Raw genomic sequence first — 13,870 nt, 5'->3', positions numbered from 1 at the left:
AGAGGGGGAGCCCCAAGTCCTCACGCTGTTACCAGGATAAGGACATCACAGTGGAGGGTGGGGGACGGTGGGAGGGTGAGGGGGGGGGGTCAGACCTAGGAAACGCTTCCTGGAAGTTGAGTCAATGAGGCATCTTCCCAGTTTCCGTTTCCCAACACTCCCCCCCCCGCCCCCCCCCACACACACACTTCCCAGAAAAGGGCTCTGAGGATGAGACACAACCCTCCCCTGACACCATCTCGAGGGGATTCTCTGGGTCCCGTTGCCACTTTTGGAAAAGCTGAAGATGCCGCGTCGGAGCTTCCTGGGAAACAGAAAGGCCACACACAAGTGTGAAGTAGTCATCACCCAAAGATGCAATTTATTGAGCAACTACCAAGTGCCAGGCCTGTGCTGGAGGCTTCGCCTATCTCGGCATAAATGTCACCACTTCACGAGGCCTTCTCTGACTCCCTGGTTAGACTAAATCCACGCCGCTCCCTCGCCTTCTGGTTATTCTCACCTTCCCTGCTCCTTCCTGCGCGTGCTCCTTCCATCCCTCTCCCCTCCACTCGGCTACAACCTTGCCACGGGCAGGAGTCACCTGACTGCTGTACCTCCACGCTAGGCACAGGGCCAGCCCCCTAGTGGCCACTCAGATACTCGTTACATGAACTTGGGCCTGTCTCCAGTCTTCACAACCGCCTTATGAGGTAGGTATCATGGCCAGGCCTGGTGTACAGAAGAAGAAAGCACGGCTCAGAGAGGCAGAGACTTGCTGAAGGACACAGGTGGTTACCACCAGACTTCAGCTCTGCTCCTCCCCCTGAGGGATTTGGAGAGCAAGAGAGCCGAAGGGTCAGAGAGAGCGTTTGGGTCCAGCGGAATGGCCCCCAAGTCAGTTCAGCCACCACCCCGTGCTCAGCCTCCCCCACCGAGCTCACCCACCCTCTCCTCGAGCCCTGCTAGCTCCGAGTCACCAATCTGCAGCCACAGAGCTGGAGGCCAGGCCCAACTGGCCTGTTTATTTCTCAAGCCAAGTGAGAGCCTGTCCTTCCCCCCCACCCAGAGCAAGCTACAGCTGGGAGCCCACGCCCCACCCCTCCAGCCTTAGCACAGCAGATAAATTAGGGGACTGTTTTATAAAACATGTACAGGCCAAATACATACATACATACACACACACATACAGAGCCAGTGACAGCGCTGGGGTGGGGTTCGCTTCTTGAGCACAAGATCCTGCCCCGTTAGGGTGCCTGCCCTCTCCTTCCCTCAAGGGGCTCACCTGCTGTCCCCAGAAGCTGGCACCTCGGCAGGTCCCCACAAATCAGAGGTCCACTGTCTTGCCCCAAAGGGAACCGCTTCCTTGCTGCCCCCTCCAGGCTTGCACCTCTGAGGTGGGCCCCTCCCTGCCCTCCCTCCTCACCAGGCAGCCTGCCTCGGCCTGGTCCCACCAAGCCCTGAAGGCAGGGAAGACAGACCGAGGAACGCTGCTTCCTGACATGTCTGGCGACCACCTATCATCCACACCAGGACTTTTGTGAGAGCGGAAGGGGGTCTGATTCACTGGAAACCAGGCATACACCAGGACTGCTCCGGTGAAGGATGCATGGCCACCCTACCGATGGGTCCCTGCTCTGGACTGGCCCAGTCCCACCACTCTTGACTTTCCGAAACATGCATGTTGGCAAAGCTCTCTCAGATCACTTCTCCCATCTCTGCCACCTCCCACGCTCCCAGACCTCACAGCATCTCGGGGACACCTGTGAAGGCCCCAGTAATACTGGGGACTCGTAGTACCGGGGTTGGGAGGAGGAGCTGGGAATGATGCCCCCTCCAAACCCCTGTTAGGACTCGGCTATGCAAGGCTTTTGGTGTTGAGCCCCGGCCTTCTGGCTCCTGGAGCCCAATCTCCAAATCACGGCTGCCAGGGTCTAAGCAGAAAAGCCAGCCTTCATTCTCTGTCTCCCAGCCCGAACTGGCCCAGGCTTCTTTCTTTAGGGCTCCCTATAGCTAAAGGCCAGGCCAGCGAGAGATGAACCATCAATTCCCATGACCCTGCCCTGGGCCAATCAATGCGAAGCACTGCCTGGCACCGCCTCCACATGCATGTAGGCACATTCCTGGTCCCACCTTCTATGCTAGGGCCCCCAGGAATCAGCTCTTGGGGTGGCAACTGATGGAGGCTGGAGAGAGCAACCTGTTGGTGCCCTGGACCCTTCCCCCCTCCCCCCAAAGCCCTTCATGAGGGCCTGACAGCAATCACAGCCACCCCAGGACCAGTTTACTGCCCCGCCCCTTGTTTTTAGAACCTGCTCAGTAGGCCGTGCTTGTAAAACTGCTTTAAATGAGCCTTACTAAGGCAGATGGTACCAGATAGCAGAAACCCAGGCTCCAGGCCCTGGGAGCCACCTCCTCTCCTCCCTCCTCCCCTCCCCCGCCATCCGCGGGCAGTCCTCAGCTCCATGGGAAACAGGCCCACTCGGATCTTCCTCTGGCCACTGCTTCTTGCTGGCTGTCCATCTCTCTGTCTTGTCCATCTCTCTGTCTTCTGTGTCCGAGTCTGACTGCGTCCCTCCCACCCCCACGAAAACCGTGCCCAGATGGACCCCTAGGAGGAGAGCTGCCAGGCCCTGGGCTCAGGACAGGGCATTCCGATGGGCCCCTGAGTAGGCGTAGGAGATGGGATGGCGGGTCCCAGGCCTCACGGTGAACGTGTTGATGGGGCTTCCATAGTGGGGGGTGCTGCGGGGAGACCTGGTGGGGAGCAGAAGAGAAATGAGGTGAGTCTTTGCAGCTGGTTAGCCAATAGCCCCCCTTTGTCCCCAGGGCATAGAGGAAAAGATGCCGCTCAGCGTTCTGGTTTCTGCCCCACGAGCCCTGGGCTTTATCAACCCAGGCCTCCCGCTCCAGGCCAGGCCCTGGTGGCCAGAGTACTACCTAATTCCTTCTCCTCGGAACCCGGGGCTCCTAGCCTGGCTCCGGATCTTCTGTGTGGCGGGGAAATCGGCTCCCAAGGACCACTCAGACCTCCCTCCACCCCACACTTAGCCTGAAGCCCTGGGACTCGGGGCAGGGGAGAGGGGAGGAGGGGGAAGAGGGCGAGAGAAGTGGGGGAAGCAGGAGGATGGGGAAAGCGAGAACAGGGGAGATCAAGGGAGATGAGGAAGCAGGTGAGGGAAGCGCCCTCTGCAGGTAAAGTGAGCCTCCCTCCCCCTTCTCTGGGCCCCGAAAGCCAGAGGGTAGAACACCAGATGTGCCCCAGACGGGTGGCCGGCCAAGGCCTGTCCACGGGGGCCTCCACCTCACCTGGCTGCCCACCGGCGCTCCCTCCACCACCCTCCATCGCCCCAGCCCCAGCTCACCTGCCCGCAGCAGAGGCGAGAACGAGGTCGCCGCTACTGGGCGCTGGGCCGGCAGCTTTGTACTTGGCCTCTCCGCGGGCGGAGCCCTCCAGGGACATCCTCCGAGCGCGCAGGCCGCCAGGGGGCGCGCGGCCCGCCGAGTTGACGCGCCGCATCTCCGGGCCTCCGGGCGCTCCAAAGGGCCCCCCGGGCTGCGGCCCGAAGCAGTTGGGGGAGCTCAGGCTGCGGCCCGAGCCGCCGCGGGACGGCGCGGGGCTGCGGTGGGGCTCCCCGACGTACAGGCGCTTCTTGATGAGCGAGCGGCCCCCGCCCGAGAAGCGCTGCAGGCCCCCGGCCCCCGAGTAGAGCTCGCCCGCCGGGAAGCGCGCGTCCAGGGGCCGCCCCGAGTCCGAGAACCTGTTCCGGGGAGGGGAGGCCCGGCGGCCCAGATACTGGAGGGCTCGAGGCTCAGGGTCATTGCTGAACTCCGGCGGGGGCGGGATGACCTCGAAGCTGAACTCCTCCTCCTCCCCCTTGCAGGAAGGAGAGGAAGGGGACGAGAAGGACTTGGGCAGCGGGCGGCCCTGGGGGAGGTTGGAGGAGGCTGATCGTTCCCAGGCCACAGGGGCCTGGGGCTCCGCCTTGGTCCAACTGCGCCCTCGGCTGGGCTCGGTGTCCTCCGGGTCTCTGCCCAGCTGGGCCTTCCACGGACGGGGCTGAGCAGAGGCGGGGGGCTGGGGGTCCTTCTCAGGCTCTGTGGGTGGCCTGGGGACCACAGTGAAGGAGTTGGGCTGGCCCTCCCGCAGGAAGATGCTGTCGGAGCCCGCCTGGGGCTGCCCTCGGAGACTCCCGGGCAGGGAGGTCCGGCCCAGGCCGGCCCCTCGAGACCGCCCCTTCTGTGCCCTCTGCCTGGCTGCGAGGAGCAGGGCCATCGGGGAGCCCCGCTCCACCACCTCCCCGGTCACCGGGTGCCTGAGGGGTTCGTCTGCAGGCTGGGCAGGGGCCGGGGCTTTGTCTGGCAGCCCTTGGGGCTCCCCCACCTCCACAGCCTCCCCTGACCCCGCAGCCGCTCCTCTGGCCATGGTGGGCATCACCACGGCAACCTCGCGGCTGGGGCTGCTCTGGCTGCTGTTCTGGCTGCGATGGGGTTTGTAGAGACAGGTCACCTCTCCTCTCCCAGGGGACACCTTTGGTGGGAGGGCTGGAGGGGAGAGGGCTCCCTGTGCGGGAGGCTTCCTGGCCTCCGAGGGGCGCCCTTCTGCCTCTGGCTGGGAAGGCGCTGCAAATTCTTGGGGTTCTGGTTTCTTCCTCTGCTCAGCCGGGACCAGTTTCTTCTCTGTCGTTGGGAATGGCGTGGCGGGCAGGGCTGTGGCTGTGGATGGTGTGGCTGGCCCACTCGCGGCTGCAACAGGTGTGGACTTGGGTGGTGTGGCTGGCCCAGGCTCGGCCTTGGACTGGAGTGGTGCGGTTGGCTGGGCGGCGGTGGAGAGCGGTGGCATATTCTTGGCCACGGGCTTGGGGAACTGGCCATTAGCAGCTCTGTTTTCAAAGACTCTCCCCCCTTCCAGCCGAGGCTTAGGAGGCAGAGCCCCTGTGCTGGGCTTGGGTTCCTTCTCGGCTGATGCGGAAAGCCGCGCCTCCAGCTCACTCCGGATCTGCTGGACACTGAGCACCGGGGAGTCCCGGGGGGTGTAGTCCGCAGGGGGCAGGGGCAGGCTGGCGGCGGCCTCTCTCTCTGGGCAGGGACTCTTCTCGGGATCACGTGGGGGGATCTCCTTCTCCGGCAGGCTGGGGCCCCTCCTGCCCTCCTTTGCCTGAGAGGCTGCCGTGGGGCCTGGCCGGTGACTGGTGCCTCGGTCCTCTCTCTTGGAGCCGAAGAGGTAGGCTGCCAGCTCGCTCCGAAGCTTTGCCATCTGGCTGGGGTCCCGCCAGTCCACGGGCTCTGAAGAGGCTGTGTCCTCTGGGCTGGGGGGGTTGGGTTTGGGTTTGGGAGCAGGAGAGCTGGATCTGGGGCTTTTCATAAACCTAGCAGGTGGAGGGGTTGCCTTCTCAGCAGAGGGCAAAGGAGGGGCAGGTGGGGGGAGAGGGGGTGCTGGGGGAGGGAGCGGGGGTGCTGGGGGAGGGAGCTGGGGTGTGGGGCGGGGCAGGGGAGAGGCTGGGGGTGGAGTCTCAGCTTGCTCACTTGTCCTGGTCTGGGACTGGCTCAGCCTGGGGCTGGCAGGTGCCTCAGTCCGGAGCTCCCCGGGGCGATCTGGTTCAGGGGCCCTATCCGGGTAGACCTGGGATGCGGGGCGGATGTGGAAGCTGGGGGGCAGTGGGAGTCGGCTGGGGGCCTTCTGGGTGGCCCCTTCTCCCTCTGCAGGAGCCCCGTGTGCTTCCTGAACTGGGATGGACGAGGTCCTGACTGGGGTTGGGGGAGGCACCTTGAATGAACGGGGGAAGGTGAGGTGGGACTCTGGTTTAGGTCCCAGGGGGCTCCCCTTTGGCTCAGCAGGGCTCCTGGGGGGGCTGGTCCTGGGGGCCTCTGGCTGCTTGCCATTCAGTGTTACCTCTGATTTCCATTTGGTGACACCCGCAGGGGGAGAGAGGTGAGTCCTCGTAGTGTGAGGAGACACTGGAGCTGGGGGTGCTGGGGCCGGCATAGGGGGCGGGGGTGGGGCTACAAAGGCCAAGGGCGGGGCAGGGGGAATGAAATCAGGAGGGGTGGGTGTGGTCGGGGGGGATAGGGTCCCTGATACTGGGGGTGGGGGAGGGGCCATGTTGGGTGGCGGTGGGGGTTCCACCAGCAGGGCAGGTGGCAAGGACGCCATGGAAGGTGGCGGTGGTGGCAGGGACTCCCCTGGAGGTTGCGAAGTGTCTGGGGGAGGTCCTGGAGGTGGCCCTGGGGCGGGGCCTGGGGGAGGTGGGGGGATGAGTGGGTCCTGGCCATAGTGCCCAGGCCTGAGGTCACCCACAGAGCTGTACAGTCGGAGGTTGCCATTGGCTAGTGAGCTGGTACCTGGAAGGAGGGAGAGACAAAGATGAGGAGGCATGAGGCCGACCAGCTCTGGCAATCTCTGTGTGCCCAGGGCACATGGGTGGGCATCCTAGGTGTAACTGGCCAGGGCCATGCCCTTCTTCTTGAGCACCACGTGAGGGAGCGGGAATGTCTCCCGAGCTGTCCTGGGAGTGACCCTGTTCTCTGGAGGGAAGGATGCCTGCCGGCCCCTGGCCCGGCCGCTGGAGACTGTACTGCATATCCTGTTTGCTCACACTCTGGTATCTCACCCCTTTATTGAACTCTCTTCAGTTACCCACTTTGAGGGCACCATCTATTTCTTACAAAACCAGAAAGACCAGGGTTCAGAGCCCAGTCCTACCACTTACCAGGTGTGTGACCTTGGACACACTAATTAACCTTGCTGAGCCTCAGTTTTATCCTCTCTAAAATGGGCATAATATCAGTGCTTACCACAGCGGTTGTGAGGATTAAATAAGGTAATGCATGTAAATCCATATAAAGGGCCTATCACGGTGCTGGGCCCATCGTAGGCACTTACGAATGAATAGTAACCACTTTGATTACTACCGCCCATGCTCAGCGTTTCAGACTGTGCAAGACAGACAGGGAAAGTAAGAGTGAGGAAGTCATGGATCAAGGGGCAGGGCCTGGAGACCCTCTCAGTGAGGAAGTTTAGGTGAAAGTTTAAGAGGGAGCAATTCGTACGAGCAACTCCTCTTTCTAAAGACCCTGAATCTGCCCAGAGCTCAGCTGTCCACCTCACAGAGAACTTCTAGAACACGCTCTGGCCTGTGGGATGGAATGGAGGAGTGTAGAAAGAAGGGGACCAGGACAATCTGGCACCAGAGAGAAGCTGAGTGCCCTGGGCCAGCAGTTCACACCCTGCCCTTCTTAAAGCCCCTCCCCGCTCCTTAAAGTCTGCACAGCCAGGATGCCCAGGTTGCTTCTCTGCTAGGGGCACCCCTTTCCTACCTCCCCTCCTCTTTGCTTCTAGCACAGAGCATAACAAACCTGGGGAATGTCAGCTCTGAAGGGCTCCCCCAGCTATCTGACTTCATAACAAAGAACAGAGGAGAGCCCGGCCAGTGTGGCCCAGTGGTTGAGCATCGGCCTATGAACCAGGAGGTCACAGTTCGATTCCCATCAGGGCATGTGCCCAGTTTGCGGGCTTGATTCCCCAGCAGGGGGCGTGCAGGAGGCAGCTGATCAATGATTCTCATCATTGATGTTTCTATCTCTCTCCCCCTCTCCCTTCCTCTCTAAAATCAATAAAAATATATTAAAACAAACAAACAACCAAACAAAACACACACACACACACACACAAAAAAAAAAAAACAACCCAGAAGAGAGTAGGAAGGGGAAAACTAACATTCATTGACATCCTAACATCCCAAGTGTTAGGAGCTGAGACACAGCAGTAAACAAACAAACAAAGCTTAGTCAAGTCTGGCCGGCGCGGCTCAGTGGTGGAGCATCGACTTATGAACCAGGAGGTCACAGATCGATTTCCGATCAGGGCACATGCCTGGGTTTCGGGCTCAATCCCCAGTCCGGGGCATTCAGGAGGCAGCCAATCAATGATTCTCTATCGTCACTGATGTTTCTATCTCTCTCTCCCTTCCTCTCTGAAATCAATAAAAATATATTAAAAAACAAACAAACAAAACAACTTAGTCAAAATCCTAGCCCTCTAACTGAACAGTAGGAACTAATACTTGTCTTTTCCCAGGGTGTCTGAAATGAAAAAAACAGGCAGATCCATCTACTCAGACCCTAACCATGGCCCTAAAGTAAATTGCTTGAGGAAATTAGTTCCCAATGATTATAGGTGCAGAGTTTTTGAAGCATGTCCATATTCAAGTGTAGATCAAAGAAGCTCAACTAAAAGGATTGTGGACTGACTGAAATGACATCAGGATTGAGCAAAAAAGGGAGTAAGATGATTAAGACTCAAACTCAGGAGGAACTAAGGCAGTGGAAGAACTCAGAACATGTGAAATTCCTTAAATACATAAAAGTTTATTAACTTAAAAAAAAAATCCTAGCCCTCCTGGACCTTAGGTTTAAATGGGACAATGAGACAGACCATCAGTAAATTATTACCACATTAGGATGGGTACATGAGGGGGAAACCAGGAGGGGTGCTGGAGGTGCGGTGTGAATAGGGTGATCCGAGAAGGCCTCCCTGAGAAGATGCCATTCGAGCACAGAGGGCAGGCCTGGGGGAGAGAGCTGCCCGGAGGTCCGGGAGGGGAGCAGTCTAGGCAGAGCAAGTGCAGTGTAAAGACTCTGGGCGGAGACGTGCCTGGGCACTGAAGGAGCGGCAAGGAGAGCGGCTGGCTGGAGGAGGGTGAGCCAGGAGCAAAAGCAGGCCGTGAGGCCTGGTGAGGCCGGATTCTGCCAGTCCCGGCAAGAACCTTCCCTCTGAGTGGCATGAAAAGTCGCTGGAGATTTTGAGCGAGAGGCATGACAACAAGTGACTGACATCCCATCCAGGACTTCATTACTGCACCAGCGCTGGGACGGTCTTTCCCAGGGCTTATGTGATGGACAGGTGTCAGGGGTTAAGTGATTTGCCCAAGGGAGCAAAGCGAATGTGCAGGGGTCCTGGGATTCGGAGCCAGGTCTGTCCGACTCCATGGTTTTTTCTCCCACTTCGTGCTGCCCTTCCTGCTGTTCTGGCCATCCCTCCCTCTGGAAGTACGCCTTACCCAACCCTGGCCTCCTCAACCCTCACCCTCTGCAGCCAGTAGCCAAGAGGCCTGGGGAGGTGGGCCAGATACCTGGGCCTAAAGAGGAAAGAAAGATGGACAAGCCCCAAGCCCAGGGTTCTCTTACCTGTCACTTCCTTGTCTGCAAAGTCTTCTGGGACAGAGGGGGTGGGCACAGCCAGGCCATGGTTCTCCTGGGCATTCTGAAAGAGAGTGGCGAGATCAGGAACGAGGAGAAACGGAGGGGTCATTCTTACCTGCTGCTGGGTGAGGGCATGCACGTACCGCTGTGAGGGTGACGGGGCACAGCCTCTGAGTATACTAACGTATAAAGGGTTCATTCCAGAAGGTGAATGCTATGATACAGAGGAGTTTTGTTATTCACACCAATTATGGTCTGTAAAGTTGCCTCAAGGAAAATGCAAGGTTAGGTTCCTGCAAACCTTGGCTACAGAGTTTTCATCAATGGATCAATACATACCCTTGCTCTAGCTGGTTTGGCTCAGTGGATAGAGCTTCGGCCTGCAGACTGAAGGGTCCTGGGTTCGATTCCAATTAAGGGCACATGCCCAAGTTGCTGGCTCGATCTCCAGTAGGGGGCGTGCAGGAGGCAGCCGATCAATGATTCTCTCTCACCATTGATGTTTCTAACTCTCTCCCTCTCCCTTACTCTCTGAAATAATATATATACGTGTGTATATATTTAAAAATACATGCTTTATGTGTATTTCTGTTTAAAGACACCTTGTTTAATATACACTGTTGGTTCATTAACATTGACCTCATTGGCCGATACTATAACTCACGATTGAATGAAGCTGATCCCACACACGTATTTTCTCTCCCAGGTACATCACAGCCTTCCTGCCCTAAGGGGCCCTAGCATTTCAGCACTACACTTGGGGGCCATCGGAAACAGTGAGATCACCCACAAAAAGCACAGAAATACAAAAAACAGGGCACTAAACAGAAAGGGACCCTTGTTAACAATGCGAGGCCTAAACAAGAAGCAAAGTGTCCTCTTGTTCCACCTCAGCTGGGAATGTGTGCATCAGGGGACTGAAATGTTTACTTCTCTCTCTACACATGACCGAAGCATGTCACGTATTGACTTTGGGGTAGCAAATACATTTTAGTGGGTAGGTGAGTTTCCAAATATAAAGCCCACAAATGATGAGAATCAACTGTGTATGAATTATATCAATGAAAATGAAACAAAACAAAACAAAACATCCGGTGGATGTCCATAAGTTCAAAGCCGAACCCCAAGGCCCAGCCTGCTGCTCACCCCTAGTTTTCATCAGGGAGTTACAGGAAAACAAATGTGCGGAAAGAGGCGAGCGGGAGCTCTGACGCCCTGCGATGCCCTTCTCATCCCTCTGCTTCGCAGGCGATGTGTTTGCACAGCTGGCGGGTTTGTACATACTATTTTGCATTCCATTTTTTTCTCCAAACACACATTTCCATATGTCAACAAAGTCCTCACACCTGTCCTTTGAAGAGCAGAGAGCATTTTATGGCAGCTTTGTGGGTCCTCAACAACCTGGCCTCACACTTCCCGGCCAACTTTTATTTCCCACTCACCTGTCACACCCACCCGACTGACTCCCTCCCAACCATCCTTCCAACCCAGGCGCGTAGCTCCCGCCCTCCCCTGACCTGGTGTTGGTCAGGCTGTGACCCTCTTCTCCTCCGTTTCTAACAATAATACCCCTTGCACTGTGCTCTAAACACAAGATCCCAGTCACATCAGGCTACTCCCTCATGGGCTGATGCTGCTAACCCTCTGGGCATACTATATAATAAAAGGCTAATATGCAAATCAACCGACCAGCAGAACAACCGGTTGCTATGATGCGCACTGACCACCAGGGGGCAGACACTCAATGCAGGAGCTGCCCCCCGGTGGTCAGTGGGCTCCCACAGGGGGAGCACCGCTCAGCCAGAAGCCGGGCTCACGGCTGGTGAGTGCAGCGGTGGTGGGTGGGAGCAGTGGTGGCAGGACCCTCTTCTGCCACCACAGCAGCGCTAAGCCAGCCGTTGGACATCCACCGAGGGCTACCAGACTGCGAGAGGGCGCAGGCGGGGCTGAGGGACTCCCCAGAGTGCATGAATTTCATGCACCGGCCTCTAGTAATATATAAGAAGGGTGTTTCAGAAATAGCTACAAGGTCCTGGGTTACCAAGGGTCATCCCAAAATCACTCTTTGGTCTTTGGGGGGCAACAAACACCTTCTTATTCTTAACAAATTCTGCAGCTGGAATGACCTGAAGCCATCATCTCTTTCTGTCTCCACTGATGCCCACGGCCACCACACACCTGCTCTCAACATCTCTCAACCCCAGTGATTCTGACCGGGACAGCCAGTCTGTGCACACTCGCATGCACACACACACACACACACACACACACACACACACCACCGATGTCTAATCGCATCCTCAAACATGCACACTCCCATTTTGATGAGATGGGGACCAGGCCTTCAAAGGCCAGGCTGTGGTCTCTGATTACTCTTTTGAACATAACTGGAAAGTAGAAAGACTTGGGGACTTAGCACCAAAATGCATACTTTGGCCCTGGACAGTTTGGTTCAGTGGCTAGAGCGTTGGCCTGCAGACTGGAGGGTCCTGGGCTCGATTTCGGTCAAGGGCACGTACCGAGGTTGCAGGCTCGATCCCTGGTGCAAGTAAGGACACATGCGAGAGGCAACCAATCAATGTGTCTCTCACGTCGCTATTTCTTTCCCTCTGTCTCTCCCCCTCCCTTCCACTCTCTCTGAAAAATCAATGGAAAAATATCCTCGAGTGAGGATTAACCACAACAAGAAGAAAACTCATGCTTTGAATTTTGCCCGCAGTGTGACGTCCGATGAGCAGTGGCGAGGAGGGGTGGAGATGGTGATGTTAAACTCTCACTTCTGCACCTACTGTGTGCCAGCACTATCCTGAGCGCTTTACCTATGTTACCTCAACTCCCTTAAGACTGCCAGGGTGCAAACCTAGGCCTCCCAACGTACCTTCTCTACAAATCACCGAGAGCCATTCTCCTCACTTACCAAATTCTCAGGGCCACTCTGAGAATCGAAAGAGATAATATTCCAAAGCCAGGAGATCAGTGCTAGGTGAAGGTTATGTCACCGATCCTCCCCCCACAAGGTGAAAACACTGAACAGGCTAAGCGGGCCCGCGGTCCCGGAAGCGCCTGGGGCACCTGAGTGCTGAGGTACAATTCTGTCTGGAGGAGGAGGACTGGCGGACTTTACGGGCCAGCGGTGACACTGCTCACCCAGCTTTGATCCTAAAGACTCTGGAAGCGCATGGACGCCCAACACCACAGGATGGGAGTCTGCCTCCCACGTGGCCTGGGAGCAGCAGCCCCGGCAGAGCCAGGCTTTGCCAGGTCCCCGCATACAGGGGGTCCCAGGGCGTACCCACCACCCACCGCCCACCGCCGGGCTTTGGGTGGGGGGCACTCCGCCGTGCACCACCCTGGGGGCAGGTCCCGAAGTCCAGCCGCCTCCTTCCAGGAGCCCCAGGACTGAACTGAACACAGCCCCGCATCTCCAAGCCCCCGCTGGCCCTGCCCGGTCACACTTGCGCCCCATGGGCTCTGGTGGCTCATTTTGCTGTTCCTACGTCCACTCTGTGTATTCAGAGAAGGCAAACAGTCCCAGAAACCAGACCCAGAGGTGCCCTCCCTCAGCTCGCCACAGGTTGCAGGCAGCTGGCATTGAGCCTGCTGCCCGATGGCGGCCTGTTTCAGCGGGCAGAGACCTGGTGCTGGGTCTCCTGACCTGCCTCCTAGCCTCAGAGAACCGAGGAAAGAAGAGGACTTGGAGGCGACACCCAGATGCAATGCATGGAGGACATCAATGGGACGATCGGGAGTAATTAAATGTATATGAAGGTGTATTCGATAACAGCATCACATCATCATCAAACTCCTGGATTTGAGCGTTGTGCAGGTCTCTGTTCTTCGGTAGCGCCCTGAAGTATTTAAGAGTAAAGGGGTGCGATGTCTCGACTTGCGCTGCAATGGCTCAATGGGAGAAGCAGTGTGTACATGTCACGTGAGGGAGGGAGCGATGGAGCCAACGTGGCAAAACGTGGTGAGTCTGAGTGAAGGCTCTAGAACAGTGGTTCTCAACCTTCCTAATGCCACGGCCCTTTAATACAGTTCCTCATGTTGTGGTGACCTCCAACCATAAAATTATTTTCGTTGCTACTTCATAACTGTAATTTTGCTACTGTTATGAATTGTAATGTAAATAACTGTGTTTTCCGATGGTCTTAGGCTCTACAACAGCTGTTCGCAACCAGAGACTTCTGCACAACGCTCAACAGGTTGAGAACCGCTAGCAGGATCGCCTAAGACCATCGGAAAACACAGATATTTACATTACGATTCATAACAGTAGCAAAATTACAGTTATGAAGTAGCAACGAAAATAATTTTATGGTTGGGGGTCACCACAACATGAGGAACTGTATTAAAGGGTCCAGGCATTAGGAAGGTTGAGAACCACTGCTCTAGGAGGTTCCTTGAGCTATTCCTGCAACTTGTCTCACCTTAGGATTGTTTAGAGAGAAAAAGTTACTGAATGCCACCGAATTATACATTTAAAAGTGATTAAAATGATATTACTCTATGTGTATCTTACAATTTTTAAAAGGTTTTTTTATTTAGTACTCCATTACATGGATTTTGTTTTATTTTTTTAAATTTCTTTATTGATTAAGGTATTACATATTTGTCCTCATCTCCCCATTACCTTCCCAACCCCCCCCCCTCATGCCCCCATCCCCCTGTTGTCTGTGACCACTGGTCA

At 56.7% G+C, this 13,870-nt stretch overlaps 1 protein-coding gene across 1 annotated transcript in view; it reads right to left on the bottom strand.

The window, feature by feature from the left end:
• Positions 1–343: 343 nt before the first annotated feature.
• LOC307105096 (uncharacterized protein C6orf132) overlaps positions 344–13,870 on the bottom strand; it is a 34,609-nt gene continuing 21,082 nt past the window's right edge. Inside the window, exons 3-5 of the mRNA XM_079780581.1 lie at positions 9,166–9,241; positions 3,345–6,321; positions 344–2,736 (exon numbers count right to left, since the gene is read on the bottom strand). Of these exons, the coding sequence (XP_079636707.1) occupies positions 2,619–2,736; positions 3,345–6,321; positions 9,166–9,241 (3,171 nt within the window). The 3' untranslated portion in view covers positions 344–2,618. The remainder of the gene's footprint in view (positions 2,737–3,344; positions 6,322–9,165; positions 9,242–13,870) is intronic.

This window comes from Cnephaeus nilssonii (assembly GCF_951640355.1).
Source record: "Cnephaeus nilssonii genome assembly, chromosome: 9".
Classification (NCBI taxonomy): domain Eukaryota; kingdom Metazoa; phylum Chordata; class Mammalia; order Chiroptera; family Vespertilionidae; genus Cnephaeus; species Cnephaeus nilssonii.
Note: the sequence above shows the minus strand (reverse complement) of the source record. Positions and strands in the feature narration are given on the sequence as shown.